This window comes from Glossina fuscipes, unplaced genomic scaffold (genome assembly GCF_014805625.2).
Source record: "Glossina fuscipes isolate IAEA_lab_2018 unplaced genomic scaffold, Yale_Gfus_2 171, whole genome shotgun sequence".
In the NCBI taxonomy this organism is placed as follows: Eukaryota; Metazoa; Arthropoda; class Insecta; order Diptera; family Glossinidae; genus Glossina; species Glossina fuscipes.
This window is the reverse complement of record NW_023998514.1, coordinates 76680-100160: the sequence shown is the minus strand read 5'-3', so window position 1 is coordinate 100160 and position 23481 is coordinate 76680. Positions and strand designations below refer to the sequence as shown.

Below are 23481 nucleotides of genomic sequence, written 5' to 3'. Positions count from 1 at the left end.
TTTCGTTGAAATTTTCTATGTGTGTTTTCGCATGATTGGAGTTGTTTTTCTTTTCCAGTTGTTATATTAGTTGTAATAAAAAATTCATATATACTGTCCAGTCTGCTGTGAGTGGATGAACACGAAGATTTATTCAAAATATTTGAATGACTAAAAACAAGAACAAGAAATTTATATGATAAAATCAACTCAAAAGCATAAGATCTTCCTTTTCTTCTGCACATGAAAAAAGGACAAAAATTCGTTACTTAAAAGAAGCACCAATGGACCATAACATTAAATAAACATATTGACATGGCGTGAAAACGTATGTGAATGTTCTTTCTTTATAACAAAAAAAGCCTAAAGGCAGTATAAGTAGTAACATGCATAAAGTACACGAACATGATTAAAAAGAACATGCCAATGTAAAAAGAAGGAAACAATGACATATTAACTTTATAAAGACCGTATAAAATGAGAGCGCCAGGTAAATGACCGATATGGGATTGAGACAAATGGCGAGATCTTTACGTTATGTACATTTCCATTGTTTATTAATTTTATTCGATTTTACCCTGAGCTAAACCGGAGTACACATTAACTTATCTCTACCTTACACATTACGACATATTCGTCCGACGTCTGCGTAGCGTCTGTGGTTGTGAAGTTGAAGATATCGACTTCAAATTTGGCCAATACCTCGGAAAATCTTACACAAATTAACATTGAAAATGGATTGAATCAATTGACAAGCACGCTTACAATATAACGTAATCTGAATACGTTTTTGGTATTTTGCTATTTGGTGTTTTACCCTTTACTTATAAACTGTAGCAGACACACGACCAAAATGTTTACCTATGTTCTACAAAAATTTAATTAGAGATCTCGCCCATTCAGTACTATAGAGAAGAACAAATTAGTTTTTTCGAATTTTTCTTTAGCCTTTTTACCAGTTAAACGTAGGCTGTAAAGGTTCGTTCGCATCCGAATGTAATTTTCTTAAATGCTCCTCTTTAACAGTCTCCGTTTTTTACAATTTTGTCTTTTTCTTTTTTTTTTCGTTGATTTCCAAAACGTTGTTCTTTTTTTGGCTCTATATGTGTTGTAATGATGTTTTAAGTTTTATGTAGGTAATTGGCACAGAGGATTCCATATGAATTCACGGTAGAGTAAATATATTTTCTAACCTGCTCGGCTGTTTCCGCCAAGACTTCCATTCTTTTAATTGAGAAAATACAACTACGATTATATTAAATTGCTTATTTATAGTTTTTGTAATGCTTGCATTTGTTTTTTGACGAAATTCCATCGCATCGTTTTAACAAGTATACCACCTTTCTTCCTTTTTTTATTTTATTGCTATTTATTTGTAGCTGCACTCTAATCAGGCATACACTACAATATATACATGTGCTTCTCTTCAATTTAGTTGTTCGCTGTATTTTGGCAACTTTGAACGTTTGCACTTTTTTCTGCTCCATTTGGAAAATGATTTGCTACTTTTAACCGAAAAGCATAAAAAACTAATACAACACAACTTTACATTTTTTAACTTTCAACTTTTTTACATATATCATTTTGCAATTTTTTCAGCTTACTTTCCCATTTCGCTTATATATACACCTGAAATTCATCAATAAATTTTACGTCAATCCGAGTTGTATTTAATTACGCGAATTATTTAATATTTCATATCGTATTTTCAAATGCAATATGGATATCTAATGTTTATTTATTTATTTTTATGAAAAACGACACTTAAAAATTTTAAGTATAAAATCAAAATAATAAAACGGCTACTTATACAGTAAGTTGCACCAGCTGACGTGTTTATTTAACACGCCAGCATCCTGAAAAATGTTTCCGTCGTATGCACTATAATCTCTCTACTTTAGATTTTGTATAACAGGGAAAATAATTATTATGAAAGCAAACTTAACAAATGGAAGAGTGTATAAAGTTGTCTCTCGCTTGACCTTTTATTTAAACTAAGATATCGTATAGAACGACATAATTTAAATTTAGACATGACATAAATCGAAAAAGTGTGCCGCGCATTGTATCGCAACCTCATTTGATTTTCAACAAAATCATTAAATAAATAATAAAATTCAACAAGTGGCTTGTCATTCGTTTAAATGATCTTCCATGGTAAACAAACTTTTGGTTTCGAAACCTGCGTCTTTGTAAACTTGTTTTTACTTTAACTTTGACGTCAAACGTTCTTTCTGAATTTTGTGGGCGTAGTTACTATTACAAACATTATCAATGGATAAAAAAGTCTTCATATATAATACTAGAATTTATTCCATTTACCCTGAAAATATTCAGTTTCCCTATCGGCCGTTTCAACTTCGTGGAGATTGTTACCTCGACTAGCAATAATTCGTACTATTTCTTGGCCATCTTTGGAATCTTGGATCATTTCCTTTATTTTATCATATTTGCCGACTGAGCCCTAAAATGTAATGATAATCAATAAAAAAAAATTTCTTCCTTACCACGTGCGGCTTACACCAAAAGTTTGTCCGGCTCTGCTACCAATCGATGCATAGACTTTGTAAGCTGTTTACATTTGCTTATTATTCGCTGTTCGGCAGGTTGCTTAGATTTTCCTTCTTTTTTAATTTTCTTCATTCCGAAGGTGTTTTTCAAAAAAATAGTTATGAATATGACAACCCCTCAATAATAACTTGTACTTCTTATTGAAATTCATCTGTTGTTGATTCGCCGCGTTGTAAAAAAAGGTCCTATGTGAACACAGAGTTCTTTAAACAAGCATCCTACACCAAAAAATGAAGAAAAACAAGCAACTTATACTAAAAAATGAACAAGTACAAGCAACCTACACCAAGAAATGAACAAGAACAAGCTGTAGAATGTTTATAAATCGACGCATGTTAAGTGAATTTGATAGAAAAATAGCTGTAGACACGAGGTTATTGTATTTTGCTTCTGGAAGCGCAAAACTAGAGTGAATGAAAGCTTTGCTGAAGAAACTTTTCATTTTATAAAAATTTATGAGCTAAGAAAACTTTTTTAATAAGATAATTACTTGTAAAATTTAAACAATTAACAAATGCATACCAATAGACATGACGAAAAAAATAAAACGCAACATTTCTTTTAAATGTATGATCGACGAACGCAATAAGACAATTGATAAGTCCGTTCAGACATCTGCCCCCAAAGAGTGTAAATCGTAAAGCACTTGAAACGAAGAAGTAAAAAAGCATTCGTGAGGAGTTCTACAAAATGCTTGGAAAAACTGTACCTCCATATTCTGCCATTAAATTTATATCATAGAGAAGACCAGACTTTATATATATTGCAAAAAGATATGTAAAATTAATTCTCTTTATTGTCATTGTTATTTCATTGAACTAGTACGCTGCCAGTTCTTTTGTCGTTTTACCATTAACACTGGCAATAGATTGATTGGAGGTGCTTCCCCGTATATGTTTAAACAGTCCGTAGGTTCTTTAGGCGTTAATTTATTTATTGAATTAGTTCTTACGTTACAGCAGGTACTATCAGAGAGTGTGGCGATACTAACCGGGCTGTTATTTTTTAAAGAAGTTGTATCGGTATCTTTTTCCATTTCCTGAAGGGGCAATTTCCTAATGATGCATTGTGTATCTGTTTCAACAGCATTTTTAAGAAACTCCCCTAATTGGGGAGATTTTCTCAAACGCAAAATCTTCTTAAGGGTCGTTTTCATCTATGTGCATCTATGACTGTCTCATGTAAGTCTCATCATACAAGCCACATTATGGTGGCCCTCAATAGCCAACAACGTTCGTATCGTAGAAGACTTGGCTAGTGGAAAAAAGGTATCTTCACAATCAACATAAAATTGCTAGTTACGCGACTCTGCAACCAATCTGGCAAAGTATTCGAATTGTTTTAGGAAAAGTATAATTTCAACAAAGCATATGCATCTACCATTGAGACTGTGGTTTACTAACATTACAAGGAAGTGGAATTTTTTACCTGTTACGAAGTCGTATCGATTTCTACACCACGTAAATAGGCATGATCGTAACAGCTCAAAGTCGTATGTTTTCTTTTCTTCAATGTCAAATATATATACATACTATGTCAAATATTTTCTATTGATGGCGTCATTATGTTAAATATTTTGTGCCTTATTATGCTGTAATAATTTCGTAATATTATTATTACTAGTTGATTATATCTAATGACGATTACTAGTCGATATAGGCTAAGGCAAGAGATATACATGTTCAAGATGTATAAATCTCTCAGCTGGTTACATTACATATGGTTTATATGTGCTTTGTATGTGGTTTTTCGTGTACTGGCTGCATTACACAAAATTTTGGTACGCAACTTGGAGCCTTGTACTTAACTGCCCTGTTATGAATTGAAGTTGAGGCCAAGAGAGTGGAAGCGTTAGACAGGTGGACAGAAGTACAGACGCACATGCTGAAGTCAATTTAGAATTCCATGCTGGCTGGAATGATCTTTGAAAAGGTAATGAAAAGCGATTATTAAAACAAATTTAGGAAGAAAATATTCACAATAAATATGACCTTAGTCATCTTAATACATCGCACCATTTATAATGAATTTGCTGGCATGTTATCTATTTATTTCCACTTAAAACTCAGTTAACAGCGGAATTCAATTGACTCTTAAAAGTAAATCTTATACTAATTATTAAAAACGAGTACAAAGTATATAAAGGAGAAGTAAAAGAAAAAAACGAAGAAAGGTATGTGCACAGCGAGCACACACCTACAGCCACAACCGTTACAAATCGAAGTTGTAAATGAACCCTTAAGCTGGCATATATATAATAATGGCATATAATGACATATAAAAGCATGGCAACCGTTAACAGTGAAGAAGATCAGTTAATTTTCGAATCGAAGTGAGATGTGAAGGTTGCAATTGAGTTGTAAGGATAGCAGTTTTGATAAGGGTGTGAAGTTATATTTAAATATGACCAGCAAAGATACAAACCAATTTTTTTTTCCAGAGCTCTGCTAAGCCGTTAATAGAATTCTGTTAAACGAAGTCTCAGTTGAGAAGAGAATTTTCGAGAATTTTTTTGCAAAACATTATAAAACTTACATTATTTATGTAAGTTAATTAATATTTGAAAGGACAACATTTTTACACATTGTCATAAATGAGGTTGATAAAGCGAAACTTTACGTAGCTACTGTGTCCAAACCATGGCCTATGAAAAAATTTAACTAGCACGACATGAGTCCTCTATTAATAGCCTTTCCAATAATGTCCAAGTTATATTAAGGGACTCCCAACTCAAATTCTTAGCAAACGCAAAAATTGCTTTTGAACATACGCGATTAAATCTACATAGCACCTTTAGGAAGGAGACCAAACAACAGAGGCATACTTAGATATACGTCTAACTAAGCTCATGTATAGCGTTTTTGTAAGCAGAGAAAATAGAGGAAGTGGCTACACTTGATCGTCCTACTTATCCGGCATGGAGATTAGCAGATACACCCAAACAGCTAGGTGAAGAAGCCTATTTATTATTTTAGTTATTATTCTTTGGAGATGTAGATTCGCCAATGGCAGATTAAAAGCGATGAGGACGAAGAGATACGGTCACAAACAACATGGATAAACGTATAACATTAAACCGAGGACAGCGGTGAAGCACCGCTTGCTACATTACATGTGGTATTTTACAGGTCGGAGTCGCTATCTGCAACACTCATCGAACATTGTTTCAATTTTTTTTTAAATTCTTCGCATAACGTCACAAGATTTTTATTTAGTTAGTTCATTCTTTGTCTCCGTGAAAAGCCGTCGTTCCGTTCCCCACACTCGGCAAATGACCAACGTAAAATTTTCAAAGCATCTAGGACTGCGTCTGTGGCACATCCTGCACACTTCGCATGACAATAAAGCTCGCAAAGCCAACAAGTAATGAGTCGCTAGGAATCAGAGCCTGTTTTGGTTCGACATGATGTAAGTAAACACTCAATGTGAGAAAGCAAAAAAAAATCACAGTCTGTGAAGTAAGAAAAAACCAAAGCAGAACAGTAAGCAAATAAAACGAAAACTGTAAGCCAAGAAACACAAACACAGATGTTTGGAAAGCAATAAGAAGCAAAAAAAATCATTTTTTGACGAGAGCACCAAATGATGTCTACGCATAGAATTTATATTAAACCAAAGTTCACTATAATTTACTACATATAAAAACTTATACTTGTTTAGGCTTTAAAACCATTTAAAAGAATAAAAAATAATTACAAAATTTATACGCGCAAAGCGAAAAAACGCAACCAAAGCGCGCGCGCAGAGTTGCCAAACTCATATGTCTAAAATATAATGTACATATCTAATTTATCACACTGGAGGAGGGTAATCATGTAAGCAGGCGATTATCGCCTGGTTTTCTTTGGGAGTCAATTGATTACCGCCAAGAGACTAATCACCCTCCATCATTGGTAGCTTTCCAGTACTTTCCTTCAAATTTTCCATTAGAATGCATTAATAATTGTAACAAACGTAAAAAATGCGAACGACGTTTATATGTTTTGTGTAAACAAACGACATATGTTAAACAATAACAAACATGCAAAATGAAATGAATAGAAAATGATGTAGCATTTGCGTTAGGCTGTACTTAGCTTAATTTAACTCGACTTTTTTAAAACGATTGTACTTACTGTTACGAAATATTTTTATCTCAGCGACAGCAATTTTATTGTCGCTAGATTTGACGTAACTGAGAGAGCGCATTTGGCACAAGTCGTCAACAAATTTGCCCACATGATTAGATTCTCTTGGCGATTGCCACCTACTTCTTGTCACCGGCTTACACGATTACAGCCAACAATATCAATCTTATCATTTCAATTTTCATTATAATGGCTGCACATACATATTTATAAAGACCTCTTAAAGAGGTTTTTCGTCAAATCAGCAACAAATGAGAATAAAGTAATATAAACACGTAATGAACGCGTAAATAAAGTACAGAGTAGCAATCATTTTCCATATATTAACATCAGCATGAAACATGTTTTACGCGCTTGTATACCAATAAATTCTAAACCAGCAACAATAAATACAACATCAAACATGTATAAGTTCGATTGAAATTTACAAGATCTCTGGTACGTGTACTGAGAGGTAAAAGACCAAAGATAATAATTGTGAATATTTTGATTATAAAGTTTTTTAACAAGTACATTTGAAATAAATTTGAATTTTTTCAAAAGCTAAAAAGAATATATTTATACTCCTAATATTAATTTATTGTAAGCCTAATGCGAAGTTAAGATGATTTCATAGAAGTTTTACATGTTAATATGTTCATGCCCGTGAAGCAGGTATATAAAAAAATCGTTTAAGCATAACTCAAAAATATCTATACAGTTTGTTTACACTTAAGAGCATACGTCAGCGCAACTCTATTATCAATTTTGAAAAAAATTAACATAGAATTGCGAGAAAACTATCTTCACGTTAAATCTAATGCAATTCATGGTTATGTAAGAACTCTTTTATTCAGAAGTGCTTGCATCACAACGTGGTCCTTATTTTTTTAAGATCTTTCGATTCTTATTATATCAAGAACAGATAAATCGTAACTTACACAGACTATTCGTCCGTGAACTACATAATCTGTGAATATAAAAATGTGCACCTGCAAGCGAAAATATAACACGAAATCTACAAATAGAGTATTTTGTAGGTCATAATTGAGAAAAAATTCTATCAAATGTCGGCTAATCAGTTCAAAGAACTGAAGAACAAGAGTTGCAATCGGTTGTTTTCGATCACGGTTTTTAGTCTACCAACGCTAGTCACTTATTGGTTCGTATGCAAGCGCATAAATGTAAACATATCAAAAAGCGCCTATAAAAAGTTCGAAAGAGTACTGCTTATACAATTTCGTAGTGATTTCCTTTGCTATTTGTATATATCCCCAGAACGGCAAATTAACTTTGTTATTCCAAGTGCAACAATTTATAACTTATAAGCACCTGTAGTCACAAAAATTGTTCATGCGCGAGACTTTCAAGCGATTTCAGTCTGCATTGTTTGAAAATGTATACCTTTATATAAAACATATATTCGTTGAAAAAAGCATGTCAATTTTTTCAGTTGAGCTCTTGTTAAATAAGTATGTAAGTGTCAAAGGTTCGGTTCATACCATCTTTTGTTTTCAACTGTGTCGTGTCGTTATACTAATATATACGATGGTGAGACATGACAAATTTTTCCAACATTCTGAACGTGGGCCTTTTTTGTTTGGCTTAAGCCAAATTACCAGTTCGAATGTTTTCCTTCGTGCGAATACAGTATTGTAAACGACTGCAATAACGAAATCAATTGCGAACAGTAGCTTTATTAAGTAAGTCTATGTACGACAGTTCTTGGTATTTGTAGGAGATGTCATAGAGATCCCCACAATAGGTGAATTATAGTGGCAATAAAAGTTTGTCTATTTGTGCGTTGTAATGTTGAAATATTGCTCCTTTCTTTTGAAATCAGGAGATCAGGGCATGTGAACTTTTCAAGCTGGTGTTTACATCATAACGTCAGATGTTTTATAATAAATAACATCTGGTAATTAGAAAATATAGATTCATATTCAAAAATGCAACTAAAGCAGATTAATCAAGGCAAGACAACTACCTCCACGTTATTATTCTGATTATTAAACAACATTTTCGTGGCTTTTGTCAATCGTATAGATCAACAAAGAAAGAGGCGTAGGAAGATCGCGAGCACAAAAACAAATTTGCATGCCTTGAACGATGGTATAAAAAACAAACCGACCTACTGATTACAAGTTCGATAGAAGGTGGACGTCGTTAATATGCCAGCAGCAGTATAGTTAACGGAGTTTTGCAAAGTAAAACTTAAAATTGTCGTTTGATAGAGCATTGCACTAAAAATATTACGTACTTGTATATCAATTGTATGAATTGGATGAGACAACATGTCTCCGACAACATCAGTTTTAGCAAAACTGAAAACTCAAAAGCCGCTTATACTTACAAAAGTTATTCTAATGGTGCGCGGTGTTGTCAATGCAGAAATGCAGAATTACAAAAACGTTGAGTTAGTTGCTATTCCTTTCTATCAATGCACTGTGCCAAGATGCAGCTCAGGTCTACTACATGGCAATATAGTAACCACAACAAGGCGTTTGCAAAAATTTTAATCAGCGATTTCTGCTGGTAAAAATGATAAAGAAATGGATACTGCCTGTGTACATAGCAGTTAAATTCGATGACTTTGACCTCCCTCTACATAAATTAACAGTTTTCCATTTAATATTATTGATTTATTCAACGTGCGCCGATGCTAATCATGGAGCTCTCAAGATTCTTATTCTTCAAATTCATTACTTTCTTGTTTATTTGAAGAAATCTGCTGCCGAAGCCCACCAAAGAGGCTTATGCTGATGCTGCTCCATCACACCCTAATTGTCGTTTTTGGGTTCAACTGTTTAAAAGTGGCGACAGGAATTGACTGAAAACTCCAATTTTTGGCCACTTGTTGCAAGATACACTGTTGCAGTTCGAATGGAAAGTACTATCACACTCAGCTTATTCACCAGACATGATGTCTTCTGATTACCACTTGTTCAGATCAGTGCAACATGGTTCGGGTGGCACGCGGGTCCACAAACTTAAAAAAGTGCCAAAGTGGGTAGATGGGTAGATCGCTACCAAATCAATATAAGGTTTTTCTACATGATATCGTCATATTGCCAAAAATGTTCGAAACTGTTGTAGAAAATTATGGAAACTGATTGATTAACATATATTGTATCAATTTTTCACATTAGATGCCTTTTTTAAGTAAAAAAGTGATCAAAATTTTCGCAAACACCTAATATCTTAGGAGTTTCATGCCAGTTAGAAGCACAATCGCGCTTTTGCTTTAAAGTGGAATAAAAGTTTTGTGAATTGGTGGCACAGTCATCTTCATATTTTGTTTTTTTTTTTTATTTATTATCGTTGCCGCAATAGACAAATAAATGACGTGACTGTGGTGGTGACTGTAATGATGACGAAGACGAAATCGTCATCTACTTCATCTCAACGTAAGTATGTGTGCGTCGGTTGATTTAGTAATGTATCTTTTTTACGGCCTTTACGGTGCAAAATGATGACTAGACTTTTTAGCAAAAAGCTGAATTTGGTCACGAACTTGACCTTTCACATAACCTCAAAAAGCATCTGTCTCGTTCATGCCAAACATTGTCTGAATCATATGTACGTAGTTAAATTTTCCAAGCTGCTCCTAAACTTAATTTGCTTCGTCTTCTATTTAAAGTACTGCATCGGTGAAATATGTTGAATGAAGACCTACACAAAGAATGTTTAGCTTATATTTTTTTCATCACAGTTAATTATGCGTAGTATTGATTAACAGTTTCGAAATTGCGAGCCCCTTTGTTTCAAATAATGTAATATATTTAAATTCACGATTGGAAAATATAAAATGGGATATGCTAAGTTTGTTATTGTGTTAAAAAAAGGTATTCCACGATGACTGCACAAAGGTCAAATGGATCCCTAAATGAATTAGTCATGTCTGCTTCGTACTTCGTCTCTTTGAAGAATTCTTAGATATGCGATTAGGTTTTGCGGACTTCATCACAAAAAAGTTGGAAAAAGGAAGAACAAAAATATAAATTGCACTTTGCCTAAAAAAGCAAAATGGTGTCAGCAAGATGATCCCTTCGCTTTGCTTTTTTCGGAACAGGCTCTAACTAATAAACTTCGACTAAACTTAGATTATTCGATAACAAAATAAAGAACGTGTTATCTGTGGAAAATGCGAAATTACATATAAAAGAATAACCGGTGTTACGATACGTGAGTATATTTTGTGTTTTTCCAAGCTTCACTTGATTTGTTACGCTAATATTTTAAGACGCCTCAAAAAATTTTAAAGCAATTTATAGAAGATTCATCGCCTACGGTCGACTTTGGTGTATTGTTTCCATTAACGTTGTCTATTAGTTTTATTAGTATGTTACGACATATATAAAAGTTTCGTTATCCAATTCTAATTTTTTCTATAACATAACTTTAATGATGACGTTTCGTCAGATTAATTTTTGTTGAAAAAATATATTTTTAACAAAAGAGATGTTTCTAGATTAAATAAATGCAAGATTAACTTTTAATATGACAAAAAATCTGCACAGTTTGTAAGTTCATACTACATAGGACACCTGTAACCGGTAATCAGTAGACAGACAGAGAATGCAATCTAATACTTCTTAATTTGACAATTTCATATATATTCTTTTCTTCGAGCCTGAGCGGCGTGTGCGCGTCGACGAAAGCGGTCTATAAAAAAATTATTTGACTCTGCTCCAACATTAAGTTTTAATGCTTTAGAAAAAGGTGTCTATTTCAGAAATGGAATGTGATTTATCTATGTCTTTACTCTAATGTAGCACAATGCACAAAGCGTAAAACTTTGTATCGCTTTGTGACCTTCTCACATAAATACATACAGCTTTAAAATGTATGTGTGTGCAAGATGCATTGACAGAACGTGGAATCTTGCATTATTAAAAATTAGAATGGCGTAAAATTGTATTCGTTGTTAGTGCGATTGTACGAGTGGCATAATGCTCGAAAACGGATGGTAAATTTCGACAGTTGACGATATTTTATAAAGTGGTATATCAACATTCACTGCTTACAATCCAGCCTGGTTTGTGGGCTGTGACAGGCATTACTTTGCTTCAGAAAGATATGGCCTTTAGATTTTTAGCCTTCTTGTTTTAGTCTTCACGTTGTAGCATCTGCTTAACCCAGACCCAATAAACCTACGAACATGAGTACGTTGAGTTGTATACATAAATTTTTATATATACTGTGAGAGAATATTATAGTGTATTTGGATGTGTGAATGTGCATGCTTACACATCAACTAGGACAACTCAAACTGCTCCCAGGGGTGGAGTAACACAGCGAGATTTAAAGAAAACAGCTTTGTTCATGAGCTGTTTTGGTAGCTTAAATAAATCAAGTTGTGCGGCGCAGAATGAATTTTCCCATCCTATTGCTTTCGCTAAAAAAATTGAATTGGCTCGAATTGTATTCACTTAGTAATGTTTGTTTGTTTGTACGCGATTATGGTTGAATAATTTGCGATTGTATCACCTAACCCGACCCATCAAATGTCTGTCCGTTCAACAAGCAATGGGCTATTTATACCTGTGGGAATTCACACAAATCGTGTTGAATTTGGATAAATAAACTTCTCCACATAAACGCTACCAAGAACATGTAATTTGAGAGTTAAGTTTGCTTGCATGTTGCTTTATAAAAGTAGTTGTGTCCAAGCGCCGCTTAAATCAGCAATCGGCGTCATCATCAAATTTATTGTGTTCGTTCATAGAATACCAAAGAAAAAATAGAAAACCTTTTTTCGTACAGCATGGTTACATTTTCGTTATTAAGTTTGCAGCAGTCTTGAATTTTAAGAAGCTGCTATACACATGATTGACAACTACAGTATTCGTATACGCGATTGTTTTGTTAGGTAGGTTATTGCGTCGATTAAATATAAATGTAATTAGACATATTTTCAAACATGTCGTACTATCCTATCCTATATATAAGGAGTGCTCATCATTAACAAAAGAACGTCTTTTTAATAAAAATTAATGTGTATGTAATAAAGTGATTTTGTGGGGAATATAATTTTTGTACAAATAGATTTTCTGGATATTTAAACCTTCTGTTATGTAACGAAGAATTGAACCTAGAAAACGCAATAAATCCCTGTTTAGAAAATTTTGAACACTTGTACTTTGTGAATGCGTAGAAATATTGTCACAATTCAAATAAATATTGCGTTTAATAAAAAAAAAGAATCCTAATAAGCACTATCAGCCAGTCCACATAAGTATGCGTGATATATTATTTCTTATTATATCTATGTACACATTCGCTTATAATCGCTTAAGTGGCAGTATTAGCTTGCGGGCACGAAGTAATAGGTTATTTTCTCAAATTATTGACGAAGTGCCAACGAGTGCATTGGAATACATTTTTTACAATTTTGGAAAATTGTTGAGATATATCCAAAATTTTTTGTAATTATTTAAAACTAGAATGAATCACAGCAAATCTGATAAAGTAACCGGCTTTCTTTTTAGAATCCCTAACATAAGTCAATTGCCAATCAGTTGAATGCAAACTTTAATTGTGGCTTCATAATAAACACCCTTTTAAATCACGAAAGTTTTTTTAAAAATTTTGATTTAAAAAATATTATAAAAAATGACGCTAACTTCAGTAAATAATTTTTAGGTTTCGAAAAAATCTGTCAATAAGTGGTCATTAAATTATCCAGTCAAAGAAAGATATTACAAATAAAATGGTGCCAGAAGGCGTAATTAAAGTTTTAACTAATTGTAGTTTTCAACAATTTTAAGTAGTGACTTCATTATGAAGTCATTGAACATTTTTGTGCTTTAGAAAAAGACTTTAGTGGTATATTTATACTCATTGGAATTTGTTAAATCTGGATTTAGTTGAAGTTTTTGAACTTAGTCTTTGCGAGCATGCAATTTTGTTAGGATCTTCTAACGTTTTGGATGATTTTAAGTGAAATACTTTATACCAACACAAGCATGCAAAAAACATAACCGTCGCCAAGATGACGATCACCAAGCTGTCAATAATAGACATCTGGCGTCAGTAAGTACGTGCAGCTGCTTTAAATTGTGGATTTGTACATCGTTTCATATAAATGGTCATTTTGCTAATATATATTCGTGTTTGTACGTAAACATAGCGGTGAAAATAAATGTATTTTTCCATTAAAATGTTTCGAAAAGGAAAAATCACAGAAAGCTTCCATAGACACATAAAATCAGGGATCAAAACAAAGTTGACGGCGTTTTCTTAAACGGAGTTCAAAAATTTATTTACAGAGCCAATTAATTTTTTCAGGCATTTTTCAAAGTTCTTCCGAGCTGTGCACTGGCAAGCTTGTCAGCCAAATTCTCTCAATATGTGTTGTTTGGCATTGTTAGGAGGGAATCTTTTTAAACATTTTGAGATGCTTCGCATGATTTGACCTTTCCACTAAAGCGTTAGAAGCTTTAGAAATTTTCGAAGCGGAAACTAGCACACCATTTACATACTGTCGATTTCATAAGGGGTTTCCACCATGAACATCTCGCATTTTATGACAAGCCTGCGGAGCGTCTTCGCTGCAGTCGAGATAATATTGTAAAAGGGTTTTTTCAAAAACTGAACTCATATCGAAAATTCAATCACTTTGGACTGGAATAGGAAATTTTGTGTGAAATATAAATATTTCTTCAAGAAATAGACCTTTGCATGGTACAGAAAATCGGTTTGGTATACAGACTTGCTTCACAGACTATAAAATAGGGTGATTTATAAAAATGTTTTTAGATAACTAACAATTTCACATAAATTGTTTTTATAATTTGAATTTTTATTCTTAATGTGTTCACATTTATAATAGACCCACGTATTGTGCAACTTGGAAGTAAAAAGGTATTTAGTAATTTTATTATGTAAGCTTAAATTAATTGTATATTTCCAAATTTTTAAAATGAGTTAGTACACAGTCCTGGGCGAGCATGTAATACAATTGATTGAAACATGACTTTAATTAAGGGAATCTTATATGTAAAACCAAATTTACAATTTATTTATTAATAGATACAGCATTTGTGTGTCGATTTTGCACTTGCTTTTGAAATGCTGAATAGGACAGCGTGTAACTGTATAACTTCTAAATGTTTAAAGTCAAATAAAGTCATTAAGGGGAAAAGAAAGAGCAGGTACAGAGAATCGACAACAAAGTTGTATCCAGAGCCAGTACTTGCGGCGTATGAATAATTATATAAAGAAGAAATTCAGAGGTATCGTACCTAAGTTTAGGACAAGCTACTTCGAGAAGAGGAAATCCAAGAGATTTAAAAATCAAAACATTACACCAAAGAAAATCAAATGCTTTTCCAACGTCATAGAGAAATATGCCAGTGGATTTTTTAGTGCCAAATATTATGCTGACTTTTAATATTAAACTCTTGATATTGTGTAACAATTTTCTCGGAAATTGTTCTTAATAATTTGACTTTAAATTTTTTCAAATATCTTCCTTAGAAAGCTGAAGAGATAATAGGACGATGATTTTTGACATCATTTCACGGTTTTGCTGGCTTTAAAATGGGAATAGCGTCTATTTGTGTGTCTATATACGTAATATTTATGATAAACATGAAGTGGGTCACAAAAATTTATATATTTACCGCAAATTTTGTAAAAACTTTGTAAGTTTGACCTTTCCAATTGAATGCTTGTCAGTTCAAAGATAATTAGACCAAACATTTTATTTAATACGCATAACTCAAGTGATAATTGTAATTATTATTAAGTTATTATTAAGTCGTTTTAGGGTCAGAGCGTGACCATTGTAAATCGTGAGCGAGTGCGAGAATTTAGATGGGCCAAAAGGGTTCGAAAAACAAAGTTTGATTAAACAAATAAGAGCACCATAGTCGGACAAGACCGAACATAAGATACCCGCTTCGGGTAATGCAGTCGTTCATTCGGTTTCGCGATAATACACTGAAAATTGTACCTACAGGAATTTTTTCATGAAATCTCTCGTATTTAAGGGTTGCAAAGGTGTTTGCTTGTAGAGAGAAAAGTATTTCTTGCGTCTGATATCTAAATTATCTAAATTTTTCTCGCAAAACCACCACACGATAATATTTTTTCATTTACAGTTTAAGATGATAGGTTTCCATTCGAGTGTATTAATACGCTAATTGCATTAAATTAAGTAAAATACAAGTGTTCAGCTTTAGTCAATTCTTTTTGTATGTATTTGCACTTTTTTAAAAACGCTTCGGATAAAGTTATCGGATTCGGCGGAATACTTGATACATGCAAGTATAATACTATTAAATGATAAAGCTTAGATATTGTGCCTTCCGCATTCAGAATTCATTCGGGTGGTCGGTTAAGGGTTCAAACAAAGAGCGCAATAAAGGTGAATGAAATGCATTTGTTTATCTAGAACTAACAGATTTTGTGTTTATGGTTACAATTTTACCGCCTTCCACTTAACCTTTTTTGCCTGTATCAAAATGAATTTAATGAAGTGCAAGCTGGACTGGGAATACATTCTTAAACATTTTGGCTTCTTAGGAGTTTATCATTGTATTGGTTGTATATAACATTGGGTGGATGTCTTGATGATTGTTCTTTTCGAGGAATGCGGTTCAGCCTCCTCATTTGCGAGTTATTTATTCAAACCAATTCTAGAATTTAACAGTGACCAACTCTATATTAGCTACCAACTGATCTAATACTACTGTAAGATTCTATGATAGGATATATTCCCGATCTTTATGCCATTAGAAAAGGATACGTACCCTTTTTTACCTGCAGCGAACGTTTCAGGTTGACATCAGTAGAGAGAAGAAAGTATTTGCGCGTAAGCATAAGATAAGAAAAACTGTTTTGCTACAAATTTTATAACAAAAGAAAGACCGAATTTTCCGATAGCAAAACTTGAGATACCGGTGGTTGAGAAGCCGGTGGCTTAAAAAACTGACGGTGAAACAAATTTGTACATCGCGGCTATTTTTGTTTGTGAACAATCTTCGAAATTTTAAATTTAAAAAGGTAACTACTTTAACATATTTTGGCAATTTTCAAAATACTACCGTTCCCGCCTTCTATAACATTGATTTCAGTGTATGGTCTTAAACATAATTTTAATTTCACAAACCTGCTAAGCTGCTCATCAATTCTTACAATAGTCAGCCAATTATTAACGACCAAATTAGTTACGTTACAGTAATAAATAGGAGAAATGAAACCTTAAAAAAAGAATTTACCTTACCTTTTGATGACCGCAAACTGAGATCAACTGGTTCCATTTGAACAGGAGGGCCCTCTGCCTGTAATGAAAATGTAACATATCTTTATTTGTTAGAGTTAACTTATTCTAATGCATTTTCATATTATTGATTTGGAATCTTAAATTTTGCTAAGTTTACGATGTTCTTTCTACCGGCAAGTATATTAAGTTTTTAGATTGTTTCATGTTTATTTATTTGCGTAAAATAATAGCTAATATACAGTCAATCCCGAGTAACATTACAAAGTGGCAAAGTGGATAGTCAAAAGTCATTATATTAACAGAACGACCGTTTAAACACAATACAATGATACTTAATTTATCTGAACATAATTTACTGAAGCTTAAATGTTGTGAAAATAGAGGAGCCAGGCATATTAAAAAAGTCCTGACGCCAACTGATAAGTTAAATTCTTCAAGTCCTTACCGAGTTCGGAAAACGCGCTTTGCGCTTGCTTGAACAGGTTTTGCAAGTCCACATCTTCTTCACGACATACTGTATAAGCCCATCGTAGAGCTTTTGCCTTGTTGCTAGTGGAAAGTGGCAACATTATTGCACTCCTAACGCATGAGCGTGCAATCAATCACCTCCTTGCAATTAGCATAACAGAAACTTGTTCAAGTTATTCTATAGTTGTTGTTTGTACGATTGTTGTAGAATTATTATTGTTTTGACCGATTGATGTCTTAGTTACTCACAATTGATAAATTATTACTCCACTAATATAACCAATTATTAGGTATGTGGCATAACCACTTCAAACAGCTGATTAGGTATATGGCAATTACCAGGTGTCGGTTTATGGTTCTCGTTATCGAGCAAACGCTATATTGAATTTGTAATTTGAGTTGGTGGAGAATTTAGTTGATGATACTCGACAACGTATGAGTGTTTGGCCAAGATCGAAAGCAAAATGTCATACTTTAGTGCGAAAGCAAAGCTGTCGAACATAGAAAAATTACTTAATCTCAGAAATTTCAAAATGTTGGCAGAGGTAGCAAAATCAAATAATTATTTTCGGTGCTTTTACTTGTTGGTGCCTTGAAATATCAAAAGAGGTAAATAGATATATGATATATATATGTAGTATATATATATAATAATAAATATGGAATTCAGGAAAAAATTTCTGCAATTACTTGAAACTATTTAAAAAGTAATTTGGAAAGGTGATATTTAGATTTTGTTTGGACAGAATATAGCCAGGCAAATTTAACATGGGAATTAAAAATATCAAGCTGTTAATTAAGAAAAGTCAGGCAATTTAAATAAACAGTAATGTACTTAATTTTATTTATTAAACTTAATGTCACAAATATTCCATTATAAACGCAACAAATAAGAATTCCAACTCGATACGAAAGCAATCGAACACCAACCGATTCCAAAGTATGATGATTTCGTTTTGATCTTTCGCGTCGTATTTCAGCTTCTATTACTAAGCAAACGTTTTTTCTGAGAGGTCAAGTATTAAAATATTAAAAATAAAACATTATTTTGAGTTTTAAAACATTTCTGATATTTTTAAAGTGAGCCTAAAGTGCAAAGCACACAAGTCCAAGTTTTGCAATTGAAAACAAAAACGGAATCTGTTGAGCAATTGGAAACGTATTCCGGACGCTCTTGCTAAGCAACAAGCCGAAACGATCAAATTGACTTTATTATGTATTAAATAATTAGTTCGTTCTAAACAATTATTTGCCATTTTGAATAGAATGACAGTTTATTGAAATAGCCACTATGAAAGTGGCTGATGGCGTAAAAAAAACATTTTGCAAAACATAGACATTTGAGATAACATTTTTATTAAAATTCGTATGTAAATTTTGCTGTAATAATCAAGAAGCTTGTGTTGGCCCTGGTGCGTGTTGCTAAAGGAATGAGAATCGTAAGTTTTAGTGAAATAATCAAGAAAACTATCTTGGTCAATTAATAAGCCCAAAAAGAGGAAGTTCTTCTTATTGGTATGGGACTTACCGAATTTTCAAAGAATCAAAGATAAATTAAGCATAACTTTTTTTTTTGTATATATTTGCTATTAAATTGAAGTATTTTTTCTATAATTAAATTAATTTTATCTAGATTAACTTTTTTATTATTGCAATATAAATTTTGATTTAAGAAAAAACTTTTTTTGTTTTTTTATTCTAATTTTTCTTCTTAAGTTATGAAATTCACATATGGAATTCCTTTTAAATATATATTGTTCGTTCCTTAATCAATTAATTTAAATTTACGAACGAGTTTACTTTAATATCGTAATTATTTAGTAAGATTTCCGGAGGAGCTAGGATGAGTGAAGGATAGGCATGAGTTAAGATAATTACGTATCTTTTTGTTGTGATTATAAATTTTAAATTAGATGACGCACGTGAAGAAAATAATAATTTTTGTTTTGTGTAGGATGGATATTTCAAATTAAATTTCTACTCCCACACCAATCCGGCGAGTCAGAACGATTCATTGCACGCTTAAATAATTTGAAAACAAAACACTACAGCTATCCGGTATTTTCATGCAATTTGCTATATTACTTAAAGGAATTGTCCACTTTAATTAGCAAAATTTAGCATTACGACCTCGAATGTTAAGTACATTTATAAGGATTAATTTGGTTTTGTTTAAGAGTTCTCAAATTTCTAAATATCAATATGAACAGGTATCTCTTTCTCAAGGAATGAAAGTCCTATTTGAAGGGTTCGCTAAACTGCGAATATGGTATCAAACCTTTCTTCAATGATCTCTCGTTACAGTGTCAAACTAACAGAGAAGTTTTGCACAAATTGGTTGATAAATTTTTATGTTCAGGATTTTTTTTTTTAGTGATTTGTGTGTCTGTTCTTCATAATCCACAACTGTCTTTTTGACAGGACATGGAGTGTTTATACACCTTGTCGGGCGAAATCAGGCCCGGATTCTGATAGATTCATTTCTTGTTGGCTCTGCGAGCGCTTTGGTCATGCAAAGTGTGCCGGTATTCTTGGCCGTGCTGCTGACGCAGTCGCTGATCCGTCTGAAGGCTTAAGATGGCCATGTCCTGACTGTAGGCAGGGGGACATTGACTTTTATAAACTTTTCACGGAGACCCGTTATGGTTTCTCGGAATTGAGTAGAAAACTCGGCTCCTTGTGGGAAAAGTTTGAGCTCATTAAGTATAGGTTTGATGAGTGTCGCTTTACTGGACACTCATCTTCTACTCGTAGTGTAGCGTGTGGGACGTCACCTCTGGCTTTCTCCAAATCTAATTCGTTGGTAAAAGCTACAGCTGCCTCTAACTCTAAAATGAAATGGTAATGTTTCCGATATTGTTGAGCCGGTTGGTAACAAAGTAGTTACAAACAAGCCGGGAAGTCCTTCCGTTGTACGCTACGCTGAAGTGGCAAGGGTATTTCCGCCCAGGGCCGCCATTCAGCCTTATCAAGTACCATCGCCTACATATAATAAAGAGAAAAATAAATCATCCGCTCCCCCTGGTTGTTCGAATGTGAACGCTGGTCACCAGACGAGCAAGTCGTACAAGCTGCTGGTGCAAGGGCGATAACGCTATCCATATTTTCTCCAACTCTAAACTCCCCAAACCGTGAACCCCCCTGTTCCAAGTAATGGCATTTGCTTGACGGCAGTTCTTCCCAGAAAAGCAATATTTGTGTTAAGACTGGCACCTGAAACTTCGGTGGATAACATAAAAAGTTATCTGGCGACGAAAGTCCCATCAGTCAACTTAAAGCGCGTTAGCATTTCCATAATGGCTCCTTCACAATCTAGGGCAATCTCCTCTTTTGAAATATTAGTTCCGACTGAAAACAGTGATATGTTGTTAAACAAACCAATGTGGCCAGTAGGATCCTTGATTAAGGAATTTATCCCTCGTGATCGTCCCCGTAATACCAAACCGATAGTCTTGTCGCCTTCAAAAAACTAATTGTTTTTTCAGGCCCACTATATCTCATTTATCAAAATGTTAGGAGCCTTAATTCACAAATTCGTTCTACTTTTCCAAATTCAGTGAGCACGGAGTTTTTCTGTTTGGCATTCAACGAAACTTGGTTAAAACTCGATCTTCATTCGTCGGAACTTTTTCACAATTCTTTCCAAGTCTTCAGAAAGAATCGAGTGAATCGCATTGGTGGTGGTGTAGTAATTGCCATATCTGCGTCAGTCCCGTCCAATTCAATAGAATTTCCCACTTCTCCTGACGATGAATTTATCGCCATTCGTGCGATAATGCCTAATAAACAGCTATTTGTAACCTGCTCCTCTGTTCCCCCAAATTGTGATATCTCGATTTACAAGAAACACGCTGCCCTCATTTGTGAAGTGGCTCAGCGGTCTAGACTTAGCGATTTGGTCGTTGCATTGGGTGACTTCAATTTGCCTCAAGTCGCTTGGTGTAACACTGATAATTCTGGCTGTTTGGTTCCTACTTCAACGTCTGATAGGGTTGAGTTCTTTAATGAATTGTTTGATCATAATTTAGTTCAATACAATCATACCCCTAATTGTATTGGTAGACTGCTTGATCTCTGCTTTTCCAACTTTCCTGAGATTAACGTAAATCGTTGTCCACCTTTTAGTTTACCTGAGGACCTTTATCATCCATCAATGTGCGTTTCCTTTCAACATAAGAATGATAGTTCGTTGAACTGCCTTAATGTGCCAAATCAAACTTTTTTAAAAAAATATTATGATTTTCATAAAACCAATATTGTATTGCTAAAACATCGTCTTTCACACATGAGGCTTGATTTCTCAACCGGGAGTATTAAAAGCTTATTGTCATCGTTCTACAATATATTAAATCTAGCTACTGCTGCATCTGCTCCGATCAAGCAGTGCCGACCTCGAAATAGTTGTCCGCCCTGGTTTAATAAAACAATTATATATTACAGGAATAAAAAATACGCTATTCAAAAAATATTTGAAAAGTGGCTCTGCGCTCGACTATTTCGCTTACTCGGTGGCGAGGCAAAGAATTAACTCCCTCAACTACCATTTTTACTGCAGATACTTTCAGTTCATTAAATCCTCTCTGTTTACTAATCCTAAATTCTTCTTTAAATTTGTTAATTCTAAAAGAAAAATTTCCACATATTCCTCTCATGTTTCTTTTAATGGCTCTGATTCCTCGGATGATTTTGAAATCTCAAATCTATTTGCTGAGTATTTCCGACGAAACTTTTCGATTGCTAATTTCGATTTATCAGCAAACTACCCATATCCTATAACTAACTCGGTTTCAATACCTAACTTGGTTATTTCAGAAGATGACGTTTTTAAAGGGTTGTGTTCTCTAAAATACAGTTGTTCGCCTGGACCATGGAATTCCATCATGTGTACTTAAATCTTGCGCTGTCGAGTTATGTGGTGTGATCTCAAAGATTTTTAACATGTCCTTGTATTTAGGTGTTTTCCCTTCATGTTGGAAGAGTAGTTTCCTTATTCCTATCCACAAGAGTGGAAGTAGACAATTTGTTGAGAACTACAGAGGCATAGCCAAGTTGAGTGTCTTGCCCAAGTTGTTCGAGCGTATTGTGACTTAGCATTTGGCCTTTGCCATTAATTCGTATATTTCTCCGCACCAGCACGGCTTTCGGAAAGGGCGATCTACAGTCACCAACTTGTTAGAGTTTACCTGTCTGGCGTACCTCAAGGAAGTCACTTAGGTCCCATTTTATTTAGTTTATACATTAACGATCTCCCATCGGTGGTTAATTCCAGCCAGATTTTAATGTATGCTGATGATGTGAAACTGTTTTCTTCCTTCTCTGTTGAATTGCAATCACATCAGCTTCAAGGTGATTTGGATAATTTTGATGCATGGTGCTCTTTGAATCTCCTGAAACTAAATCTGAGTAAATGTAAGAAGCTTTCATTCTCAAGAAGAAAGTCATTCATTACTCAGTATTTCATAGATTCGCATAAGTTGGAGGACGTCGATTCGATTACAGATTTAGGCGTTCTATTTGACCATAGGTTACGTTTTAACTTGCATTTTGAGCTCTCGATTAGCAAAGCTAGGTCCGCGCTTGGTTTTATAAAAAGGTGGTCCAAAGAGTTTGATGATCCCTACATTACGAAAAGGCTATACATGTGTTTGGTTAGACCCATATTCGAGTATGCCTCAGTTGTGTGGTCTCCTTCATATAGGTGCTACGTAGACTCAATTGAATCTGTTCAAAAGCAATTCTTGCTGTTTGCCCTTAGAAATTTGGGTTGGGATCCGATTGCCTCTCTTCCTCCGTATGAAAATAGGTTGCTTCTGCTGTCCCTACCGTCTCTTGAGAAACGTAGATTTGTTCTTGGCGTTTCCTTTCTAATTAAAGTAATAAATGGTGCTATTGACTCGCCTTCATTACTTGGTGAAATAAGCCTTAATGCCCCTAACCGCTTCTCTAGGCATTTTATCTTGGTTAAGCTTAATCAGTGTAAATTTAATTATGAGCTGTTCAATCCGCTCAGAGTTGTTTGCAAGAACCTAAATAACGTCTACCACTTATTCTCCTTATCGGACTCTTTAAAGTCCATTAAAGCAACACTGCTTAATACGCTCGATTTACCTATGTCGTATTTAAACT

General features: G+C 33.9%; 1 protein-coding gene across 2 annotated transcripts in view; it reads right to left on the bottom strand.

Annotated features, from left to right (window-relative positions):
• LOC119641672 (Krueppel-like factor 6) overlaps positions 1-23481 on the bottom strand; it is a 182912-nt gene that overhangs the window by 122004 nt on the left and 37427 nt on the right. For both annotated transcript variants that reach the window (XM_038040455.1, XM_038040456.1), the window contains exon 3: positions 16888-16945. In XM_038040455.1, coding sequence (XP_037896383.1) covers positions 16888-16945 — 58 coding nt within the window. The remainder of the gene's footprint in view (positions 1-16887; positions 16946-23481) is intronic.